This window comes from Macrobrachium rosenbergii, chromosome 27, assembly GCF_040412425.1.
Source record: "Macrobrachium rosenbergii isolate ZJJX-2024 chromosome 27, ASM4041242v1, whole genome shotgun sequence".
Taxonomy (NCBI): domain Eukaryota; kingdom Metazoa; phylum Arthropoda; class Malacostraca; order Decapoda; family Palaemonidae; genus Macrobrachium; species Macrobrachium rosenbergii.
Window position 1 is genome coordinate 5,010,451 of NC_089767.1, and position 24,104 is coordinate 5,034,554.

Here is a 24,104-nt window from a genome sequence, read left to right on the forward strand (position 1 = left end):
ATATAACATGTGAAACTTCATACTCACCACCGTAACTCAACACCAGAATTTTATAACAAAAGAGGAAGAGACATTTTACACCTTGCAGTTCAAACTACTGTAGATATTACCAGTAGCAAATAAGAGACAATGTATGGCAACTTAGTGATTACCATGTCTTTTAAAGAACAACAAAACAAAATATGTTTAAATCTTCCTTCTTACTATATTTCACAGGCTGATGAGATTTCTCATATAATACCTATAGTGCTACTGAAATATCTAAGTATTGTGTACAGTACAATGAACATGCAAATATCCTTTCACACTTGTGTGTACAATTAAAAAAGATGACACAGGCAATCAAGCTTTTCGGGAATAGTTTTATGAATGTTCTTTTGAAATGATTATGGGTGTTTGTGGTTATAAAAATGGCAAGCAAGATATTTCATAATATAAAAACATGAAATGCTTCTAGAAAACCTTAATGACAAAAGCTCTTCAACAAAAAAAATAAATAAATAAAATCTCAAAATAGTACCCACCTATGTCACCCACTTCTCTGCCCGCAAAGTTATCAGTGGGAAGATTAGCTATTTCCTCCTGGACAACTGGTTCCTTTTCTTTCACTTCCAGTTCAGTTAAACCTTCAGGTCTCCTCTTGTCTTCATATTCTTTACTGTCAAAACTAGTGGCCACTTTGTATTTGAGCTGTTTCTGTGAAAAGGAGGGAAAGGTTCAAAATTATCCATCTTAAGTGTTAGAACATACCAACTTTGCATGTACAAGTGAGACGTTAAATTTTATGGCCGTTAGATTATTAAAAGATGTAATTAGCTCATAAAAGTTGATTCCTTTATGATTTTAGAAGAAAGCCTTACTAGTCTTATGAAGATCTTGAGTCTTTTCTAAAATTAGACACAGATTTGTGGACCTATTAACCTAAAACAGCATCACCATCCTAATAATCCTTGTTTATTCTTACAGGCTATCCCATTAGTTCTTAACTGGTTCTACAATCATATAGTCATGGATGGCTTTGCTTAAATTTACAGTCATGTTAATCTCAAGAACATAAAAACTTCCAAGCACAAAGGTGCTCTCTTAATGAGAAGAGTATATATCCACCTCAAAGGGCAAAAACAACTCCTAAACAATGTGACTATCATAAAAATCCATTATGAACGAATCCCAGCAACAGGTAAATGAATTAATTCCCAAATAACTGCGCATAATAAAGAGTCATGAAGGAAGACGGTAATGCAAGAGTACTTACATTTTCACAATTTTCAATTTGCGGTTTGTAGGGATAGTGGTGGTAAAATCTCCTATTCAAGACCATTTTCTTTCTCATGCGGCAAGGCCCTTCTGTGGCATCTAGAATCCATTTATCCAGATGTGATCCCTTTAAGGGGCCCCACAGGCCTCTTTCACGTGTCAGCTCCCTCTCGCAACGTTCCCAAGATTCCCAAAGATAACATGTCATGTGTTTCTGTTTCTGAAATCACAGTCGGCCATCTCACAAAGTAACCAGGCTATTAAAATGAGTTTTTACAATACAGTGCATTTAAGTTTTCAGAAAATACAAACGGAACCATAGCTTAAACTTAAGCAGGGAGCATTACTCTACAATTCAAAAACTATGGGTAATAGTGAAGTAAATATGATAAAAAAAATTGTAAAATGGTTTGGAAGCCAATATAAAACAAAGCCAAAAGTTAAACATATCTCAATTTTGGTTATAATATTACAGAATTTACCAAATTCTCCAAAAACAGTACTTTATTGGGATATCATCCATTACAGTACTTTGAATATAGTTTCAGAGATTGTCTTCAATATTATATCCAAAAAGAAAGAGTACAGTATAACGTATCATATCTACTAGAGTCCATTCATTATTACACCATGCATAACTTGAAGACCAAAGTGAAATGAAATAATGAAAGTGTTACCTGCAGGTACTGTCTATGTTGAAGATCTACAAGGTCACCAATAATAGAGATGTGAGTAAAGGTTGCCATCTGAACATCAGCCATGGACATATTCACTTTCCGTACAGCTATACTATCTTCCCGGCGGCTCTTGGTTCGTGATGCAAGTCGAGTCAACCCTCCAGTAACCTTCTGTAGTTTCTGCAAGTTACAAAATAATTGTTAAGAAAAACAACCCTCAAGTAGCCTGTAGTTTCTGCAAGTTATGAAATAATTGTTGAGAACAAGAGTTTCGTAAGTAAACACTGGAAGATACCAGTTCGAACTTGAGCCTCCAGAATCAGATGTTGAAAAAAAATTTAGGGATATATCTGCTGGTGCTGAAGTACAAATATTACCATCAAGTAATATAATTTTCATTTATTTAAAAGGGGCTGTTGACAACTTTTAATATTTCATGAAGAAAAATATGGAATACACTGATTTTTTCCATATACTTTTGTCATAAGAGTCAAACATTCTATATGAGTCTGACTGCTATAGGAACAGAAAGCCACAAAATTTACGGTAATTTCCATTTTTCCCACATAATTTTCTTATGTATTGTTTTCTTACTACATAACCGTCCTACTTCTGCAGTTTTCTCTTACCCGAGTTTTCACATCATCTGCAAGGAAAACCCTTGGACAAACCTTCCGAGAGTCCAGGAAGGACCCTTACTTTTTCTGCCCGTGGCACAAGGTTTGGCACTGATATTAATTTTAGAACCTATACATAATTTTCTTAATTTTGATTCCTTATTCTATTATGACTCATAGTTTTATGAGGTGGTCTTTCTTCTCCTCTTGACTGATCAGAATATAGACTCATATGGCTTTCCTACCCCACTGCATGTGCTCATATGTCTCATCCTCTTCTTTGTAAGGTTTTTTCTTGGTACTTAATCCTGTGATTATGTCTATAGTACTTGCCTAATTTACACAGTCCTTCTTTGAAATGCTTGCAGTCTAATCTTACTGGTCTTTTGTCAAAACCGTATAGTGTTCCTGTGTAATTATAGCTACTCCTTAGGTACCAGCACTCAAAAATTTCCTTTCACGCACTTTCACGAGTTACAGAACTTACAAGTTGCTTTTGTTCTCTTTTCTGTGACCCTGGGCTCTTTCTGATTCAAGTTAGTATTACTTACCTCGTCCTTGCTCTTAGGCTGCACTTACATTTGTTAAGGGTTAGGCTATTTGGTATATTCCCAGCTACAGGGTTTGGTTTTATGATAATTGGCTCTTTTCTACTTTCTTAGTTCTTTCCAATGTTTTCCTTTCCATTTCAGCAACTAGTTTTTTATTTAGAGCTTTTAAAGTTTCCATGACACTCCACTGGTTGCATTCTGACCTCTTGCTATCAGCTATTTCACTTTTAATCTAACTTTGTAGGATCTGCACTCTTCTTTTAATACTTTTAGTTCATCTTCCAATGTCTTTGTTCCATGTTTTAATGTCACTTTTTTGTACCATCTACAACCATATTTTACATGTTCTGGATAATCTTAGATTTTTCTTTAATTGGCCTTTCCAATCGCATTTACATATCCTTCTGACTTCTTGCAAGTTTTCCCTACAACCTCTCTTGCAAGAGTCTTCCATCTGTGAAAGTTCTGCTCCTTCACTGAAACATATCTATAATCCCACTGTTAATAACCACCCTAGATGTAGTGAACTGCTTAACTCAAGTCACTGAGAGCAGAATCCTCTTCGCAAGATCATTTTGGACAGTGAGTTTGGGCAAACCTCTGTCATATACAACTGGAGGAGCAGAGTACTGAGGTTAAATGAATAAAAAACTCCATCAAAGAACAGTGGAGTCCAGCTTTCATTAGTTTCATACACCTTTGAGGAAGTGGTTTCCTAGGATGCCACAAGCAAGAACTCATTAATCTCCAATAAGACCAAGTACATTCAATGGGGGTCTTCGTGACTCCATGCAGGATGGTTGCACAATTTATCCATCACATTTTCTGCCAGACTGAGACAAATACCTAACAAATTTGATAGAAATTTTTATATTCCCTAGGACACAAACCTAGGCTTTTTATAAATTGAGTTTCTCAGAACAATGTGCACAAGGCTGTCTTGACTTAAAAACACAATCCTATTTCCAAGAACTACAGCCTGACACGACCTCAATTGCCCTGCCTCTTCCATTGTTTGAATCTGGCTCTGCGTCCCAGTCTACCATTCTCGCTGGCAATTGATGGACTACCGGAGGGGTGGCTGACGAGGTTAAAAACTACCCTTATGAAAAAATGTAGGTTTGTACCCTAAAAAATACAAACTACTTTCGAATTTGTTATTTGTTCTGATGGGAATACAAATCTACACTGTCATAAATGGAAACTGACTCCTAGGCAAGAGGATGATCTGTCACTGCTAACCTGGATGGGTGTGTCCCTGTACAAGGCACCCACAGGAGGCACCAACTATAGGTCATTAAGGTCACAAGCCTAGCTACTACCCAAATGCTGGCATAAAATCCTGTACTCACCTGTCCTCTCTAGTCCCTGTGGTGGAGCCCATCCATCCCAAAATACAAAAGGGTGGGCTCTATGCTTTAGAAGAACTGCTGGGCTATGACTGTGGGGCCCAAGGTGCACATGTCTAAGGACTTGTGGGCTAATTCTCTCAGGTAGAAGGAAGTGAATGGGTTTGTTATTCCATATGCCTGCCTTCAACACCTATAGCAGGGAGTTGTTCCTCCTGCATGCCACTGAAGGAGCAATGGCCCAGGTGTCATGAGCCTTTATCTTTCCTGAAGACTCTTCCGTGCCCATGTCAGAGTCATTGGCCCTTGTGATGACTTCCCTTTACCAAAAATAGATGGTGTTTCTAAAGACCTTCTTTGTTTTGTTCATGCAGACAGAGCCTCTTGCAATCGGGTCTCCGGTGAGCCATCTTCTTCAGATACTGCTTTGTGGCTCTAACCGAACCAAGCAACTTCTCTTTGTCTTCCCCGATGAACGTGTTGAGGGAGGGGATGGAGAAACCTTTGAAACTGAGATCCAGGACAGAGGGGTGTTGAGTCTTGGCCATGAACTCCACTACGAAACTGTAGGGTCACAGGCGTCCAATCTTCAGTGTGGGTGACAACATGTGACAAGCCATGTCACTCCCCAACCCTCTTGGCAGAAACGAGTGCCAGGAGGACTACAGTCTTGAGGATGGGGTTCCTTTCTGAGGCCTGTTGGAAGGGCTCCCTCATGACGACACCTGGGTGGCCTACCAGCAGGTGTTGGAAGTACTGGAGAGCAAGCCTTACTGTCCTGATCTCCAGGAGGTTGATCTGCTCTACCTTCTGCTCAGGCCTGACTTCCCAGGAATGCACATTTGGTTGAGGTATGGGCCCCCACTTTTCAGGAGGCATCAGAGAACATCAATAGCCCTGGGGAAGGTTGCTGGGTGGCACTCTCGATATCAAGTTGACCAGGCCTCTCTACCCAGTCAGTCTTCCTTTACTCTTCCGGTTACTTCTGTAGGTTGCAACAGGTCCTCCTTCGGTCACTGCCAGAACTCTTCCATCTGCCACTGGGGAGAGTGGGAGTGTGCTCGAGAAGAAGTCAGGGGTACAGAGATACAAAGCACAAGACTGATGATGCCCTCTGCGACATGCATCCCTTTTCCTTACTTGATGTAAGCCACATCTTTGTCACTTCACCCAGTTCCTTGCGTGGGCATATGGCCAACATATATATATGAGGTTCCTGGAATCTGATACAGAGGTTAAGTCACTGTTAGTACAAGAGGAGGTGAATCACGAGTCACAAGGGCTCTACAGTTATTACTTCTTAATCTCTGGCTTTCACGCACAACTTGGAAATTGCTGCCATTCTTTAAGCAAGAATGTGGAGTTGCCACTCTAACTTTCCCAAATTCTTTCTACTAGATGTATTCAGATGTCTTCTCAGTGGGGGCTGATTGTCGCAGTGGGCCACGTGTGACTCAGAAAGAGGGCATGTGCCTTCATCCTCATCCATATCTGAACATTCACAGACTTTTGTCTCTCTGGCACTCTTGTGAGGTGTGCCTATCCTGGGTACCTATCTTTGCCTGTCAAACTATTGGCGAGTACTCGCATATCCTTGTATTTATGGGTCATTGTCAATCCTCCTAAAAGTCTTGTGATTACATGGCTTACTCTATGAGGCTATGACTCCATCCTCCTCCTGAATTATTATTTATGGATCATATGATTAATAGGGCTGTAATGAAGAAACAATGTTTTCATTACACCAAACATTTTTTTTTATAAATCCATTAATCATGGAGTGAATGTCTTCCTCCCTTCCCAAACCCTGGCTTTTGATCTTTTGGAACACAGAAAGAGAGTGCTGTGTGGGCGTCATGAGCTGGATATAAGTTAGCAGGATTGGGGCTTCCTAGTGGACAAAATCCAGGTAATAAAGTGGCACCTCAACTTAACGGATATTGTTCCTTATTTGACTTGCCAAAGTCTTATAGAAATGATAAAAATATTTTGTATCTACTGGAAAATCTGGTAAATAAAGTAAGGTTTCTGAACAGTGGACTGAGCATGCAGAAGCTAGACTCAGAATCACAAACTTCAGCTGAGGCAGCAATACCATTCCCAATTGTACTACATGCTGAGAATGCTACTCTACTGAATGCAATCTACGAGACATGATTTTGGTCACTATCTAGAACCCTCAGTTAGTGATCACCCTTTTCCAGGACCATCACTGGGGCTGTCAGCTTCGTCACAAGGCTTAGGCCTACTCTTTCTCAAAATGTCACGCAGCATGGATTTGATATAAGGTCTTCAGAAACCTGAAAACATTATGACACTCTGCAAGGTCCCACAGAGAACATTTAAAGTCCAGATGGGGGGTTTTAGTGTCACTCGTGAATTTTGCTAACCACTCTTTGGTGTTTTGCTCCAGGCATCTCAACAGATCTTACCTTGGTGATGGTCTTTTAATGTTTGCACTTTCCAGACAGATAAGCAACTTTACGCACTCTATCTGCAACTCTTCCACAGAACAGAATCCTTGGTTTGTCTTTTACATGTGATATGGTAGCACAGACACAATTGCCAACCACTAGGATAATCCACTGTGCCCTTCATTTCCCAAGAAAAACACCTACGCCTTTGTCTTGTAGCAGCAAATTGTCTCTTTCTTTAGGAAACTATGACTGCCAAGAGGACAAGCCTAATTAGTTTTTTTCGCAGGTGTCTCATGAGGTACCGAGCAAAAATTTTGCTAGTGCATACAGTGACAGAGTAGGTGGGAGTGCTGAGAAAATTTTGTAGACTGTCACACCAGTCTCATTTACCTCTGTTCTTTTTGACAATATCATGTCAAAACTAACACATGCACCTTCTCTGTCATATATGCACAAGCAGTAAAATTTTGAGAGTCTTCTTTGGGATGTGACGCTCTGTCGAACTGGTTTCATTCATCCCAACTCCTAGGATCGGCAAGAGGTGAAGCACCTGCTTCAGTTGAGGAATGACTGACTCACTCTCCACATCACCTCAACCCTACTCTCTTTCCTTTGTGGCATCCCTTAAGAAGAGAGATACACTTCTCAGTTTTCCCCCTATACATGTTGGTGTCTATGGCCAGCTACTGTTTCCTGCTAGTGTAACTTTAAATGCCTCTCTCAGGTTTTGGAGATAGATAGTATGTCTCATTCAGCCAGTTCTCCATACAAAGCCATTAATTATTTCTGTTCCAGTCTCAAAATCCTACCTTTTTTATCACAGCTAATAGTCCACAATACACAAAACACTGTAAGGCTCTTGGTTACCTGGAACCTTGGGATCAGAGAGGTGCATATACAGTGATGCTGGCCAGCTGACAATGTTCTTTTAAACTTCAGGATTTGTGAAGACCATGAATATAAGCTATTGTTAATTTGAGTTTGTATGAAAATATCTTGTCTTTAAAAATTAAATATTTCGTACAATCAAAAGAAAAAATAGCTTTTCATATCACCTGGCTATAAAAAAACACAAAAATATATTAGCATGATTTAACGATGAGAAAAGGAAAAAGGTCTAAAATAAAGATTACTGATGATAAGCACATGAAATAATGAACTGAGGAATAGGCTGTAGCCTTTTCTTTCTTTTTAAGAACTATCTCCATTATTGGTCCTACAGGAAGTGCCTTGTATGTGTACAAATAAAAGAGGAGTGATTGATAGGGCATGCGAACAAAAGGAAAAATTGTGCTCATATCACAATCAAGTAACAAAGAAAAGCATAAACATACATTTGTGACACTCTGTATCTGAGTGGGTATCTCCCATGGAAGACGATATGACTGCTTTTTCTCTCCCTCAAGGAAAGCTATCCATAACCGATGCGACGCCTCATTTACTAGATCCCTTACACTAGAAAGCTCTGGAGCCTTCCCACTTCCTGCACTCAACGTTACTTTGAAGACCTGAAAGCAGTGGACGAACATGTTTAAAAAAGTAACTGAACATTTCCTTACACTGTTAGTACCTAATCTCAGATTTTAACAATAAAGCACTAACAGTACATCAAATACAGCAACAGAGATAATGCGGGTAACTAACCTCCTCAATAGCTGGCTTCTTTGTTATGTACAATTCCTCCCATACTCTTGTTGCAGCTGTGATCATAAGGTTGTGGCTCTGGGTGGCGGTGGCTTCAGCAAAATCTCGCCCAGTTCCAGTGTTGGTGTTGCTGGCACTGTCACCTCCTGTTCCAAGCTCGTTTCTCTCCCCACCAGGGTTAACGTGCCAAAGCGATTTATTGGTTGTTTCAGTGCTGTTGCGGAAAGGTCACTTGGATTAAAAAATGACAGTTGTGAAGTCAGAATAATAAACTATGCACGACAGTAAACACAGATTTGTACACTTGAATACTTTCAGAGCAAAGTGGAACATACTTGATTTTGATGTCAGCTGTGAGTTGCAATAAACAGTAGGTAAGGCAAGCAACAAAATCAGGTTCATGATTCCCAGCACCAAAGACGACACTTCTGAAGACCAAAAATAACTCAAAGTAGTAGGATTATCATTCATGTTACATCATCATGGTTCTAGTATTCATTAAAATTCACTTGTCTCTACCAAAGCTCCATCATAAAGTATTAACATCTTTCTTATATCAAACATTACCATAATAATTACAATACGGAAATGAATACATATTACCATTAATAATATGAGGTTAAAGAACAAATATAACAAACTTTGGAGATTAGTAAACTTTTAAGCCACTGTACCTATGTGTAGTGAGTTTATGCAACCCTTCCAATATAGACATCTGTGCTGCTATAGAATCAGCAGGTCGGGATAGCAGGTATAGGATTGTTCGATTCAGACAGTGATATATGGACTCTAGATTTATCCCAGATGCTCGTCGCTTCGCTTGAGAGATCAGCTTGATGATAAAATCGAATACTTCATGGGGATCTTTACTAAAAACACCTGTAAATACAAATATCATTTAAATGTCAACAATGGTTAAGACACTTTCAGAACAATTCTCAATATTATTCAAACTGTTTAAAGAAAGGTTAAATATTGCCTTGACTTTCAGCACAGTACTACTATTTTACTAACTGTACAATTAGAAAAATTACATCACTTGGAAGGCTGCTTACCTGCCCACAGTTTGTCAACAATCCTTGCTGCCAAGTAAAACACATTTGGAGCTATATGCTGACTAGAGCCCCCTGCAACTATGGGCAATGCCGCTCCTTCACCGATTAGAATGTCGGCATCAAGTAAATGCTCCATTAAGGTACCAAGAAGTTGTGTTTGAAATTCGCAGACTTGGGCAAGGCTACTATTTTCTGGGGTGGCCTGGAAAAAATGTAAGCCTTTAGACTTTTACCAAGTACTTTAGATACTTAAAGTAGAGTGCATTATTCATAATTCTGGACTAGTACCATAATTCTTATTACAATTATCCTTTATACCTCAGCTGAGAAATATTTGTCCCAACTCTTTCTTTTCCATTGGATTTAACTATAAAAATTAGCTACACATTTATTAAAAGTGAAATCAAGTTACATTTAACTTCAGGAGATAAGGCATCTATAGCAATTCCTGGGAATTTACAAATTTTGGTAATATGGAAATTTTTGATTTTTACAAGGGGCTTAATAGTTGACTGAATAGACAAACCAACTGCTGAATGACTAATTACTACAAGCAAAACTATGGCTAAAGATAATGTGATCTCACTTAGTGGGGGAACCCTGTTTCATGTGCTGAAAGCTCTAACTTTTCAACTTTGTCTGCAGACATATGATGCACCCCAATCAGGGGCTAGGATGATGTCTCTTTACAAAAGCTAAGGAAATTATAGTTATGACGTACTGTATGCAATTTGGCTCAACAGGTAATAAAGCTCAATACCTACTCAGAAAGACAACAAATTGATTAGTTTCACTGCCATGTTCTACCAACTGGAAATCACTTTCAAGCTGGTAACTGGTATCAGTAACTCGAGATTTGCATTCAATGCTGTGCTTGAATGATCCCTGAAAAAGCCTCTGCTTATATGAACCATATTTCTGGAATCTTTAGAGCTACAGTATAGTCTCCTACCAATCTCTCGGCATTGTGACAAAAACTAAGCCTACACAGCATATAAATATGATGTGGATGCTGGTTGCTGACTGATGAGCTTGAGATGCATGCGTTCAAGAATAGGTGACGTGGTGATGTTGATGGGAACTAGTGAAACTTAACTGAATTGTATATATTATAATTTATATACACAGTATACAAGCCAACAATGCCTGGCTATCATCTCCATCAATTTCTATCAATACATGATCAAGAGATACAGGTGGGTCCCAATATAACTAGGTAAACGGTTCCAGTTCCAAGGCACCTCAGCATAAACTGGAAAGCACATGACAATGAAATCCATACTATTTATGTGCTGAGATATCACTTACTTTGAAAATTAAACAAGTTCATGTATGACCAGCATTGTTATACTACAGTATGTACTGTATAAGGTAACAAAAGTAAGTACCGTACAGTACAGTGCTGTGTGAATATGCTCTCTCTCTCTCTCTCTCTCTCTCTCTCTCTCTCTCTCTCTCTCTCTCTCTCTCTCTCTCTCTCTCTCTCTCTCTCTCTCTCTCTCTCTCTCTCTCTCTCTCTCTCTCTCTCTCTCTCTCTCTCTCTCTCTCATAAGATAAAGCAAAGTGAAATGTAGGCACTGTGACGGACAGTAGTGAGTTACATATCTGATATATGACCCATGGATTACCTGGCTAAGTTGAGCTTGGAACACTAAACAGTAAAGAAATCTCACTAGGGAATCAGAAAGAATGTAATTTCCAAGTGTTTAAGTAAAAATTCTTGTCCTTTAGATTCTGCACAATATGAAACACTTTGCTGAATTTCTCTTTATATTTCCACTGTGTCTTAGTTTTTGTCCATTTTTGGTTTTTGTCTTCAACTGTTAGCAATTCATCAAGTTCTTTTCATTTTTCATTTAACAGACTGTCCTTAAGGACTTCCATATGGTCTTCTCTTCATCATATAGCATAATCAAGAATTCTTTACCAACTTCTCTTGCAATCTCAAGAAGTTTTCTTACTTCCACAACAATCCACAAAAAACCTTTACATATTCATAACTTTAATCTACAGAGGCTTCCCAACTGCACTAGCAGTGCCTAGTTTTAATAGACCTGTTGCAACTTTAATGAATGGTATCACATCTGCATTGGTGAATTAATGACAACACTTAGTGTCAAAGATTATGACCAGCATCAATGCCTTCAGAATTCAGTCAAACAATACATGGGTGTAAAGGAATTTGATGTACCAAATTATAACCTGGCAAAGAGGCTGTAGTAATGAAGTTATGTAATTAAGTAAAGATAAGCGGCAATCTTGGCATTTCCATCTCATGGTCTAACAACTTCAGGATGGTTATGTGCAATCTACTGCAAGTAGAACCTCAAATTCCAACTCTTTTTAATGAAGGTATTACTTTACTCTATTTTGGCTGCCTTTTCAGCATCGGTTTCCTTTAATACAGTCGTGAGTAGAGACCCAACATATTTCAGTATTTATACTGGCTCTATATAATATGTAGAAAGAAAACTGAATTCTATTTTGCAATAATTCTGAAAGGCTTCTAGCTTATAAAGCACTTCTAGAGTCAAATTTTTAACAGCTGACCATATTGAAGACAATTCTACTATAAAACAATAGTATTATTCCAAAGTTTCTACCATTTACCAAGAGAGAAATTGTTGACGGGAAAGTATATTTGAGCTAATCATTGCAGCTGCAGCTTTGGCTACCTTATCAGCAGTCTATTTCCTTCAATGCTTTAACCCTTAAGGGACGGCATAATTTATCAACGTGCAGCACCCCAGACCGGGGAAACTTTGAGGTTGGCAAAATAAAAAAAAAATCACATCAATGGAAAGAGAATGACACGTACATTCACACCATATAAATAAAAAAATTCTAAAAAATTTTCCCTGCCTTCCACGAGAAGTTGGAAATGACTATTTGCAACCCCTTGTTGGGCCTCATTTACAAGACAATCGTAAATTTTACCAACTTATATATGTTTTTTCTAATAAATAAGTTTTTTGGATTTTGTAGAATTATCATTACTGCTCACACAATATCAAAACAGATAAGAAAAAAAAGTAGTAACAAATTTTTTGCATATTTGTTGTAAAATGTTCACATAAATTTACGAGAAGGAAGATTCAGTAACTTCTTTTTTACTTTTACATGCTTTTTCTAATATTTCTTTGCAGTTTTCTTTGTAAGATTACATTTACAACCGACATACTATCATAAAAGACAAAAACAAAAAACAACAACAACCCCTTCGCATATTTACAAGCAAATTTACAAAAAGACTCATGTGAGAGAGAGAGATGCAGTACTTCCCCCTTGACGTCACAAGCATTACTGATACTGGCCTAACTCTCACGTCAGTATAAAAGTTGCCATTAGTGAATTTATAGCATATAGAAGTATTGGCACCTTTGTTTCGAATCATTATTACCATAACAGTGGTGTGTAATTCTGCTTCACACTGACGCTCAATCCGCCAACTAAGGGTTAACGAGAACCACCCAAAATATTTCAAATTAATAATACTGGCTTCATATGATTAGTGGAATTGTGGAATATAAGCTTAATTTGTTGAATGTCAGGATTTTTGGGACTAATTTCAAAGGACTTTTAAAGTACTCTAGAGTCACAGATGCTAAATTTTTGTGAGGGCCTGTTTTTAATAATTCTAACTGCTGACCATATTGCACAATTAGGCTGTGAAAACATATACATTATTTTATAATTTCTGCCATACAAAAGAACAATGGGTTTAGGAGATAGTGAGACATCATTAACAGGAACGAGTATATGCTGTATAACTTATTCAAAGTAAATGTAGCTTTGGTTGCCTTATCAGTGGAATTCATACGACCTTGTAAAAAAAAGTACACATAACTCACCTCCAACAGCAGGTCAATGGTATTAGGTCCCTTGCTAGCAGGTGGCAAGGATAAAGAGTCAACGACCAAGTTCTTCAAGAAGTCCATGACCTGTTTCTTAGCGGGATGATTTGTTAGGCTCCCATCTGTTTCACACTTGACAATGACCACGTCTTCACCAGTAATAAACTGTCAAGAAAGATTATTTTTTATCCAGCAACTCACTATCAGCTCTACAATACTAGGTTCCTAATCAATCTACAGTTACTACAGCATACAATTAAGTTATTTACTCAGTTTTTTCTGTTACCCAAAACCTTCAATCACAACACAACTGTAATTTAAATACTAAACAAAGATAAGCAACTGGTTTCATTATCTCCAAAGAGTAGTATAGTAATTTCACAGGCAAGGATATTTTTTCTTCAAAATTAATTGAGATTTAGCCCCAACCTTTAATCACAACATGCATAACATAACTAGAAAAGAAAATTAACATTGCAATGTGAAGCTGGTAAAAAGAAACCATGGGAACTCAAGTATTTAAGTCACAAGCTATATGAGTTCAAGCTCATTGAACATTCCTACCTAAATAGTTTAATATACTCAATAAGAACATAATTATCAGTAATGAATAATACACATCATATTCAGATTAACAATGGACACCACAACTAAATACAAAATTCACTTACAGCACAAGTGAATGTCCACAGAGAATTATGGTTACATTCATAAAAACAAATTCAGCACAAAGAGTATACAAAATATGTACTTTCTGATCACAAAAGTTATGGAAAATTAAGAAAATAACTTGATTACTCTTCAATGTACTGAACAGCTCAGCCTAGAAATGACATTTACTCAATATTTTCAGTAGACTGAATTAGAGTTCCTGTTATTACTGTCGTACATTGTGGCATATTTTCATCATCTATAACTGGTCATGCACTATATATACTCATTGAAATAACTTGTTGGAAGGAATCTCATAAGAACTGTGACAATTTCTCATTTCTATACACCACAAAGCAAGACCTTCACTCAAAGACGGAGGATAATTAGCGAAAATAACCAATGACCGAAAATCAGTGGTTTTCGGGGCTTATCGGCGCCGATAAGCGGAAATCAGCACATATCAGCACCAAAAATCACCGATTTTCGTTGCTAGACAAGCACCAAAAAAATGGATTGCTGATAATTGAGCCCGCCGATAACCGGGGACTGCCTGTTTTGGTCCAGTCCCTTTAATATAAAGCCATTACTTACAGTGGCCCATTTGTATGTAATAAAATGTCCGAGATAAAAATTCCCAGTAGTAAGATTTTTTTCTTGATGCTGCTCTAGGAGCAAGAGCCTGTGCTTCCACAAGGCCAGCTTAATCTCAAACAGCAGAGAAGAACCAGCACCGATGTGTGTTCTTCCTGTACATGTATGCAGACGTCAATCTGGCTCATGCTTCACGTGTCAGCACTCACAGATACCAAGTTTCTAGACATGAGCTTTTGTAAATGATTGCCTCTTCCACCTATTATTCTCTATTTTTATCCTGTCTCTGCAGTAATCATTATTTTTCTTTCACTTGTCCTTGATGCAGAAATTTTTTATGCCAACCTCATTACTGTAATTATATATTTCTTTCTTTCATTCTTTCATTATATCTCCAGCTGGGAACATGAAAACCCTTATGGACAGTCAACAAGCTATTAACCCAAGAGAGGTCACACAGAAAATCAACCTTAGAGAAAGAGAAATTGCAGGAAGATGTGATAAATAAAAAATGAGTCAACATACCATATACACTTAAATTCAGAAGTCAGCAGAAAACAAGAAATGAATTTGCTATTTGCTTAAACATTTGGAGATAAGATGATTCCACACCTGCACTAGGTTAGCTACTCAACACGTTAGTTGTAGTCAAAACTCCTGGCAAACTGGGCAATTTTAAACCTGATACTAGACAATGACAATGTTGCCAGTAGCAGCCTGCACAGTGGTGCAAGCAATAGCACCTAGGTCAGGTAAATAAGACTGCAGAAGATGTTTGTTGTTGTAGCACATTTTATGCAACAAACATAATGAACTCACTTTATGCCTATGCCACAATTCAACATAAATAATTTGCAAAATAAACTTGACTGATGACATAACTCTAAGAGTCTAAGATGACAGTCAGCACCCAAAGATCACACTGGAGAACATACTCCATACAAGAAAGAATAAAACGGTTACGACAGCTTCATCATGTAACATTCTAAAACATTTCTGCAAGATATAAAATTTTTGAGACTCACAGGTACCAACATTACACATATGAATCTCAAAAGTCAATTTATCAAAAGTTATGGCTAAAATCTTAAGAGTCACTGACATTTAAAACTCTGCCATTTAAATGTCATCAGGATGCAAAGGCAAAAGTTTTCTGGATAAACTATCATACTCTGAGTCTTGGCAAGGTTAAGCTTCATGCCCCAGAGCCTACTCCACACCTGAAATCATTTTCACAACCCCATCAATCACACACTGTACTGCCTTATTTTCATGGATGAGAAAATATATTAGCAGAGTATCCTTAAGGATCTGAAAGCTGGCTTAAGCATATGCACAGGAATTATTTTCTTTGAAATGCTTTGCTTCATGAACATGGATGCATTCTACACAGTTTAAGGCTACCTAGGATCAGTGGGTTTGTATAAAAAAATTCTAACATTAATATTTTGTATCCTTGAAGAGACTATAAACCCTACATCAATAGTAAAATCTACACTATAACACAAGATGATCAGATTCCATGTACAATATTTCTAACCTCTCCTTCCAAACATACTCTACCATTTTCATACAATAAAACTCTTTTCTTAGATAGACATATATTAGGCATTATGCATGTTACGAGACCAAACAGACTTCATGGGACATAAACAGGCAAAGAACATTAGCACTGGCACTGACTTTCAAGCGTAAGAGTTATAACAACAGGAGTATTTTTTTATTTTATTTGTGAGTGCAATGCTTTCAATGGATACATATTAGAATAAAGAACGCAATCATAAGATTAAAGCTAGAGCTTTGGAAAAAATACATTTAAAGCATACATCATAGCATCTTATGCGATACTATGACGTGAACTCCACATTTTGAGCGACTTTAACTTTCAATAAATAGACTATGGCGCACAATGCTGTATCACCTACGATACATTTTTCACTAATAATAAAGAGGAAAATCTTGAAATAGCTTTACTTACTTTTTCTTCTTCAGGAGACGTGAGACTAGGTGGTTCTGAGGAACCAGTATACGGGAAGAGAGTAGATGCTAAAGCTGCAAGAATATCTCCCGAAAGGAAAATTGGCAGGAAGTCACCATTTTGTTGATAAAGGAACCTCAGAAACTGAATAAGAGTAACTGGGTAACTCTGCAGCCAATCTGGAAGTTCTTTTCTAAAAAAAAAGAAGAAAAATTAAAAAAAATAAATATTGACACAATCAAGGGGAATGAGAGAAAACAAAGCAGTTAAGTCATTGTCCAAGATAATCATAAAAATAAACAATGTGATATAGATGTACCCAAGGACTGTGTTTATGTTGTCACATCTCTACAGAATACAGTGGTAGCTACTTATCTCCTAGGGTTAGTTTCTCAGAACCCTAGTGAGCAGTTGTTTACCAAGAACAGAGGCCAGGACTAACCAAACCTACTTTAACTACTGGTTATAGTGCTACATGTACTTCTATCTCTAAAAAGGCTAACACAGTAATTTTTATAAAAATAATGATGTTAAGAAATGCCCTAAATAGAATAATGACAAAACAACCTTTCAGTGCCTAAAGCTGTTAGAAACAAAGTACTACCCTATCCGCCCTATACATAATACCAAAATACCAAATCTTTAAAGTACAGCACAACAATTGTATTTTTCCTGTATAAAAACCTTTGCCTTTCATTTATGGAGTATCCTTCTAAACATGCACCAGACCGGCCATGTACTGACTAAACAAAGGTGGTGGCCAGATGGAGATGGGGGACATAGGATTCCCATTCTCACCCAACCGAAGCTACCCACTGTTCATGTGGCCCATATTTAGAATGAAAATCTGAGAATGAAAATCTGAAGGGAAACAATGAAGTGTGGTGGATGAGGTGGGTTACCTCCAATATCATAAGCTACAGTTTGTATACCTATGAGAAATACTGATTAATTTTCAAATTTGGCATTTGTTCACAGGGGGATACATGGAGGTTCAATGCTTAGAAAGGAGGTGGATCCTGCAGGTAGGACTGAGCCCCTTTGTGGGTGAAGCAAGCCCTACCCCTTTATGGGTGAAGCAGAGTGTCACTGTGCAGAAATAAATTGCCGGTGTCACTCTGCTGACACTGCCTTGGAGGGTTGGATGGCAATGTTTTGTTGGCATTGCCATGAGGGCAAGGTGGTGCTGCTCCACTGGCACTGCCCCACTCTCTGGAGTGGTGATTTCCTCTATCCCTGCTCCACATGTTATGGACAGGATCATGTCAGACTAATCCTGAAAAACTCAGTCCTCTCTCCATGGAGGCAGAAAACCACTGGCTGGCAGCCTTTACTACAAATAATGTAACCAGCAGGTTTGGATAAAAGGCTATTACTTTACTCCCTCCCCCTCTCTACTGAAGAAGAGACAAGGGTTTGCATTCTAGATTAGCAGGACAGGGACTTGTGCCAATTACCTGTACTCATTGGGTCCCATTTGTACTCTAGCATGAATGTTCATGGGTATGGGTCATGGGAGAGAAAACAGGTTGGTGCACATGCCATGTCTTCCCTCAGGAGCTGCATACTCAGCCATTGCACCTGAATGAGTCATGGGATCCCCGGATGGTTCCTGGTAATTATAGTACTTGCTTAGCCACTATCACATGCCCCAACAAAAAGGTGTATAGGGAATTGTGGGGGACATCCCTCAAGTAGATCAGGTGAAGATACAGTCATCGCCCGGTATTCGCAGGGATGTGTACCACACCCACCCGCAAATACCGAAAATCTGCGAATACCGAAATCCCCTCTAAAAACACTCATAAATACTTTAATAGTTAATACACCAAAGACCTCCTCTAAAATGCTAATAACTGCCTATTTTAATAGTTCAAACACCAAATATACCTTAAACTATCATACTAAAACATATACCCATTAAAATAATATGAAAATACAGTAATTGCTCTGTAAAAAAAATCCACAAATAGGCGAATTTTCTGCGAATAATGTGGATATATGTTCCACAGAAAAATCTGCAGATAACTGAAGCTGCAAATACTGAACAGCGAATAAGCAAGGGTCAACTGTAATCCAACAACTCCAGACAGCTGCCTTTATTACCTGTTGGACTGAGAAGGTCTTCCAGATGGTGAGCTCATGGGCATGTTGGAAGGTCCTCCTCACTACCCGAGGACTTGTGAGTTTTAGGAGACTACTTCCTGTTGCCAGAAAAGGATGATATTTTTGGATACTTCCTTCCTGTGATGTTCTGTACTTACAGAAAGGTGCTTGCACTCTGGTCTGAGGTTCTTCGTCCTCAAGTATCATTTTAAGGTGTGAACCCAGCAGAGCAACATCTTGTCTGTCTCTACACCAATGAATTCTAGGAGGGAACCTTGGGTTTGGAACCAAGGGATTTTGTCTTAACAAATTCTAGAACGAAAGACAACAAGATAACTGCCTCCCTTCCTAGTACCTGACAGTTAGGACAATCCATGTAACTCACTCACTCTCTTGGCTTAGGCAAAGGCTAGAAGGAAGACCATTTTGGGGTACGATCCATGTTTAATGACTGAGACAAAGGTTCGTACTGTCTTGTCCTGAGGTTTCAGAGTACTAATTTCAGGTCCCACTCAGGGGCCAGACCTCTAAAAGAGGGCTTAACTGTTTGAAGCTCCTCATAAGCACCACTATTTCCTGGGAGGTGGAAAAGTCCACACCTCTTGTGTGGAATACTTGAGTGAGTGCTCCCCGGTACCCTTTAATGGCTGAGACAGACAAGCTCGTCTCTACATAGGAAGACTTAAGAGGTCCACTACATGCTGAAGAGGTACTGACTGGAGAATAGCCCCTTCTACTGCAACTGCAGATGGTCCACTTTCCTTGGTGGACATTTACTGAGGAGGTGTGAAGGGTGCTAGACATCTCTCTTTTGCTGTTCTGTGAGAAAAGCCTCTCTCTCATAGAAGTTGCTAGATAACCTCCACCCATGAAGATGTAGAGGTGCACAGCATGTTGGTACCCATGAATATGCAGTTGTGACTGAACAGTGGGCCACAGAGGCAGGGCTCTTGGGACTTCTATCAAGAGTAATACGAGGTCTGCATACCATTCAGCAAATGGCCAGAGAATGGCTACCAGTGTCAAGCGAAGGTTTGCGGTCATGTACACATGCTGGGTCCCTGGCAGAGGACACTGAATGGGGGAAAGATGTAGATGTCCATGTTGTCCCATGGGTGTTGAAATGCATCTTGCAACGCTGTCCACGAGTCTAGGACCTGGGTGCAGAAGATGGAAAGATTCTTATTATGTCTGGTGGCAAACAAATAAAAAATCAGGTGTCCCCAAAGGTCAAACATTTGGCTACTGCTTGGTGTAGGGACAGTTCTGTCCCTAAGACCTGTTTCCAAGAGCTCAAGTTAGTCGGCCATGTTGCTCTTTTTGCCCTGGATGTACCTGGCTTCAGCTCGATCTCATGCAACAATGCCCAATCATGCATCTGGACAGCAAGTTGGCACAACAAGGGGACGTCTGTCCTGCCTTGTTTGTTGATGTAAGCCACCAAGGTGGTGTTGTTGCTCATGACTACCAAGTGCCCTTCTAAATGTTGATGGAAGGTCTGAAGAACCAGCCACAATGCTGTCACCTTGAGCACGTTGATGTGCACCCTCTTTATGTTCAGGGCCAGGTCTCTGAAGTAAACTCTCCTCCCAACCACTTTAGGTGGCACAGGATGACCTGCCACTGACGAGTTTGTTGTTCCTTTTTCTCCAGGAAGCACCTTGCAACTTCCTTGAGGTTGTCATTCAGGAGAAAGGGGAGGGGGGCAGGAGGGCCTTCACTGCCACAGCGTCTAGGATCATTCTGAGGTACTTAATCCTCTGCTTGGAAACTAGATCAGATTTCTGTCAATTTATGATAGTCCCCAGACTCTGGCAAGGGAACATCAGATGATGTCTCTCCAGTAGAAGCTTCATTTTGACGAAGCAAGAATGAGCCAGTTGTCCAGTTAGCGTAAACAGGGATTTCTTTGGAGTGTGCCTAAGTTGAGACCAGTGTGAAAATCCTGGTAAACACCTGCAGGACTGTTATCAGGTCGAAGCAGAGGGCCTTTGAAAAACTTTCCCTTGGCATAAGAAACTAAGGAACTTTTTTGAGTCATGGCAAGGTATGGCACTGGAAATAAGCATCCTAGAGATCAACTGAGATCATGAGTCTCTGTCTCTGACAGAATGCAACACTGAATGAGCTGTCTTCATCACAAAAGGTGTCCGTCTGATGTAGCTGTTCAATGCTGAGAGGTCTATAATGGGACTCCAACCTTCCTATGCTTTCTCCACTAGGAAAAGATGGCTGTAGAAGTTTGGAGACCTAGTCTGAAAGATCTCCATTGCTCCCTTCTGCAACATAATCTCGAGCTCTGTTGGCAGACCTCTGGACTTGGTCGAGTTGATGAGAAATGTCAGGGATGGGATTGGGTGGGGGCGGAGGTCCTTGAAAGGGAGTCTATCCATCTTTCAGGACTGCTACTACCCACTATCCCACCCCATTTTGCTGCCATGCCATCCAATCATTCAAGGGGCTGCTGAGGCATCCAAGCCCTTTGTAGAGGTAGCTGAGGCAAAGTCCTGTCTCCTTTTTATCTGAGGTCTTTCACTGTGCAGGTGGCAGGGTAGTCGTGGTCTGACCTGAGGTTCTCGTAGTCAATGGTCTACTCCCTTGGCTGGAATTGAAGGTGGCTGCTTGAGAGATGAAGATGCTACGTGACTCTTCCCTATTAATAGCCACCGCTGCTTCACTTTCCACAGGGGATCTTAGAAGTGACAGTCCAGGATCGAGCTATTCCTGAGGGCTTTTCTGATAGACACCATAAAGCCTCCTTACCCAAGACCAAGAGTTCAGGGTTGACTCCCTCATCATCTTGGTTGCCGTGGCACCCTGCCACATATCTAACCAAGATGTGACATGGCGCACCGACACCTTTACACTCTCTTGGTTGTTCGACTCCAAGGAGTTTAAGTTAAGGCCTTGCTGCTATTTTTGTTAGAGGATGTTGTTTGTAAGTAGGTTGAGCTGGAAGGGTAAGTCATCAGCGTCCTTGGGAAGATAATATTTCTTCTCTGAATAACAAAGGTTGGGGGGAGTAGCTTTCCTGATCTGCTGGTTGTGAGGGAACTGGTTGATCCACAGATTAGCAAGTTCACCTCTCCCAAAACAACATGGGAAAGCTATGACTTAGGCAGCCTTACTGATGGTCTCTCTTCTAGGGCGGAACCTACTGCTCTCTCTTTAAGAGAACCCACACATAAAACCAAAGCAGAGGCTGCCTCACCAAGGTCATTAAGCTTATGAGCAAAATGGCCCGTTGGAACCATTGCTCCAGGTCCAAGATTCAAAAAAGAAAAGGCCCTCTGGTTCTTTAACATATGGGGCTAGAGGCCTTTTGTCAAAGACCCATTCATTCCATTTCCTCAAAGGTCTCCTTCAATATGAGCATCTTCTGTGGACAAACAGCACAACTTGGAGTAGACAGGGGCCCATGGTCTTGAAGTGGTGATGTATACCATGCTTTGCAGGGATCCGGAGGGTCTGTCCAAGTTCAGGCCAAAAGACTATATGTTAACTCCTACAGAGGGGATGTAGGTCCATGGGTCCTACTCAGTGGGATCAGTGGTGGTTGGGGCTGTCTGGAAAGAGGCCAGGTCCAGGAGACAGCAAGGGGCACCATCCACTAGAAGTTGTGTGGTGCCCAAGGAAGTCGGTGCTGAGCAGGGGCATTTTGATGCCATTTAATTGCCAAGGATGACGTGAAAGCCATGCTGGGTCTATGCAGATGACCTTGAGCTCTTGAGAGAGAGCTGGCCAGAGCCTAATTGCTGTAATTAGTCCATTAATGGCTTTATATCTTGGTAAGCATGGCTGTAGTGAGCTCATTAATAACCATGGTAGATGCAATGACCATGATATCTACCAAGATAAGAACTACCCTGTGCTTTCAAAAGAGAGTACGCTAGAACTTATGCACCGTACATGGGACAGTAGTAGCTCTTTGGTTGGAAGAACGTGGCTGCATATAGTCCATTTGTCACCAGGGGTTTATGCAAAAACCATGCTTGTCTACCAGGTCGCTCCAAAAAGTCACCAATGTACGGTATCAATACACTCAGGAGTCTTTGAAGCAAATTATTTATTCCTGGGTTCTGACCCATAACCACTTGACCACCCACATGCTGTATCAATTTTGATACAGGATGCAGCAGGTCAAGCAGTTACAGATAGGCTGGTTGGGTATGCAATCGAGACCTAGTGTCTGGTAATATGTGTGATGTATTAGCAAGTGACTATGAGGGTGCTCCATGGTTGGATGCCAACCTTGGTGGCTAAACCTAGGTTCAGCAGTGAATTGTACAGGTTACACGATTAAATACTAACCAGACAAAGGGGGGGGGGGAGAGACAGAAGGCTTGAAGCAGTAGCCCAACTAGCAAATACTTAATATTAATAAAGTCACTTACTATTTAATCAAAGCCTGCTGCATGAGCTAACTATGCCTATCAACAAAAAAATACAATGATCAAAAGAGATGGAGAAAAAGGAGCCGAACTGACTAGATAAGATGGTACTTGTATTGATCTCAGTAGCTTAATGAGTATATTCTAAAGCAACCCTAAAATGGGGGATACTCGGAAACAACAATCAGACAAGGTACGAGTATAGTCTACAAATGCACAAAGCACTATCAGACCCTAACATAAAGCATCGAATATAGACATCTCTCTCCAACCAAGTTATAGACAGACAAATACAGTAATTTAAATAAAAAATCTCACAAAATAATACATGACCTACATGAGACAAGAAAAAAATCACCCAAACTTATTAACAGACATGAGTAATCAATAACTAAAAATTCATATCTAAATGAACTTGCATAGATCATAATCTGCTTTATATCTGTAAAAATTGAAAATTCATTCTCTACATGCATATCAAAATAAAGGTAAAATGTATGGAGGGATATATGAAGGTGACATCAAAATGAACAAGTTAAAAATGGTTAAAGTTAAAAAGGGGAACAGATCAGTGTCTGCATGAAACACCAAAAGAAAAAGATTGGAGTTATTTCCTTGTTGCACAATAGATGGCACACAAAGCACAGACCAGACATTCTGAAGACAATAAGTAACTGGCATCACAATATTACTGGTCATCAAATTCCACAACAAAATTCGATGAAAGATAGTTCAAAAAATAAAAACTTGCTGAAAACTATCAATTCCTAAATGTGCACAATTTCTCATGAGCATAAAAATTTTTATGTCATATATTAAAAGAATTATATTTTGTGAAGTAGGCTAGTTCTTACATTAAAAAAACACCAGTATTACACAATATTTTTTTTTACAAAGTAGGTATACAAGAAAGCAGGCAATCAATTTCTCAATCTTGACAACTAGTGAAGAAATGGCTTGCTT

General features: G+C 39.4%; 1 protein-coding gene across 4 annotated transcripts in view; it reads right to left on the bottom strand.

The window, feature by feature from the left end:
• The window catches only part of bchs (WD repeat and FYVE domain containing 3 bchs), a 388,664-nt gene that overhangs the window by 56,533 nt on the left and 308,027 nt on the right, over positions 1-24,104 (bottom strand). For all 4 annotated transcript variants that reach the window (XM_067128777.1, XM_067128778.1, XM_067128779.1 and 1 more), the window contains 10 exons: positions 16,645-16,837; positions 13,419-13,586; positions 9,568-9,769; positions 9,187-9,391; positions 8,848-8,940; positions 8,513-8,726; positions 8,203-8,376; positions 1,935-2,114; positions 1,256-1,477; positions 525-696 (listed from right to left, as the gene is read on the bottom strand). In XM_067128777.1, coding sequence (XP_066984878.1) covers positions 525-696; positions 1,256-1,477; positions 1,935-2,114; positions 8,203-8,376; positions 8,513-8,726; positions 8,848-8,940; positions 9,187-9,391; positions 9,568-9,769; positions 13,419-13,586; positions 16,645-16,837 — 1,823 coding nt within the window. The remainder of the gene's footprint in view (positions 1-524; positions 697-1,255; positions 1,478-1,934; positions 2,115-8,202; positions 8,377-8,512; positions 8,727-8,847; positions 8,941-9,186; positions 9,392-9,567; positions 9,770-13,418; positions 13,587-16,644; positions 16,838-24,104) is intronic.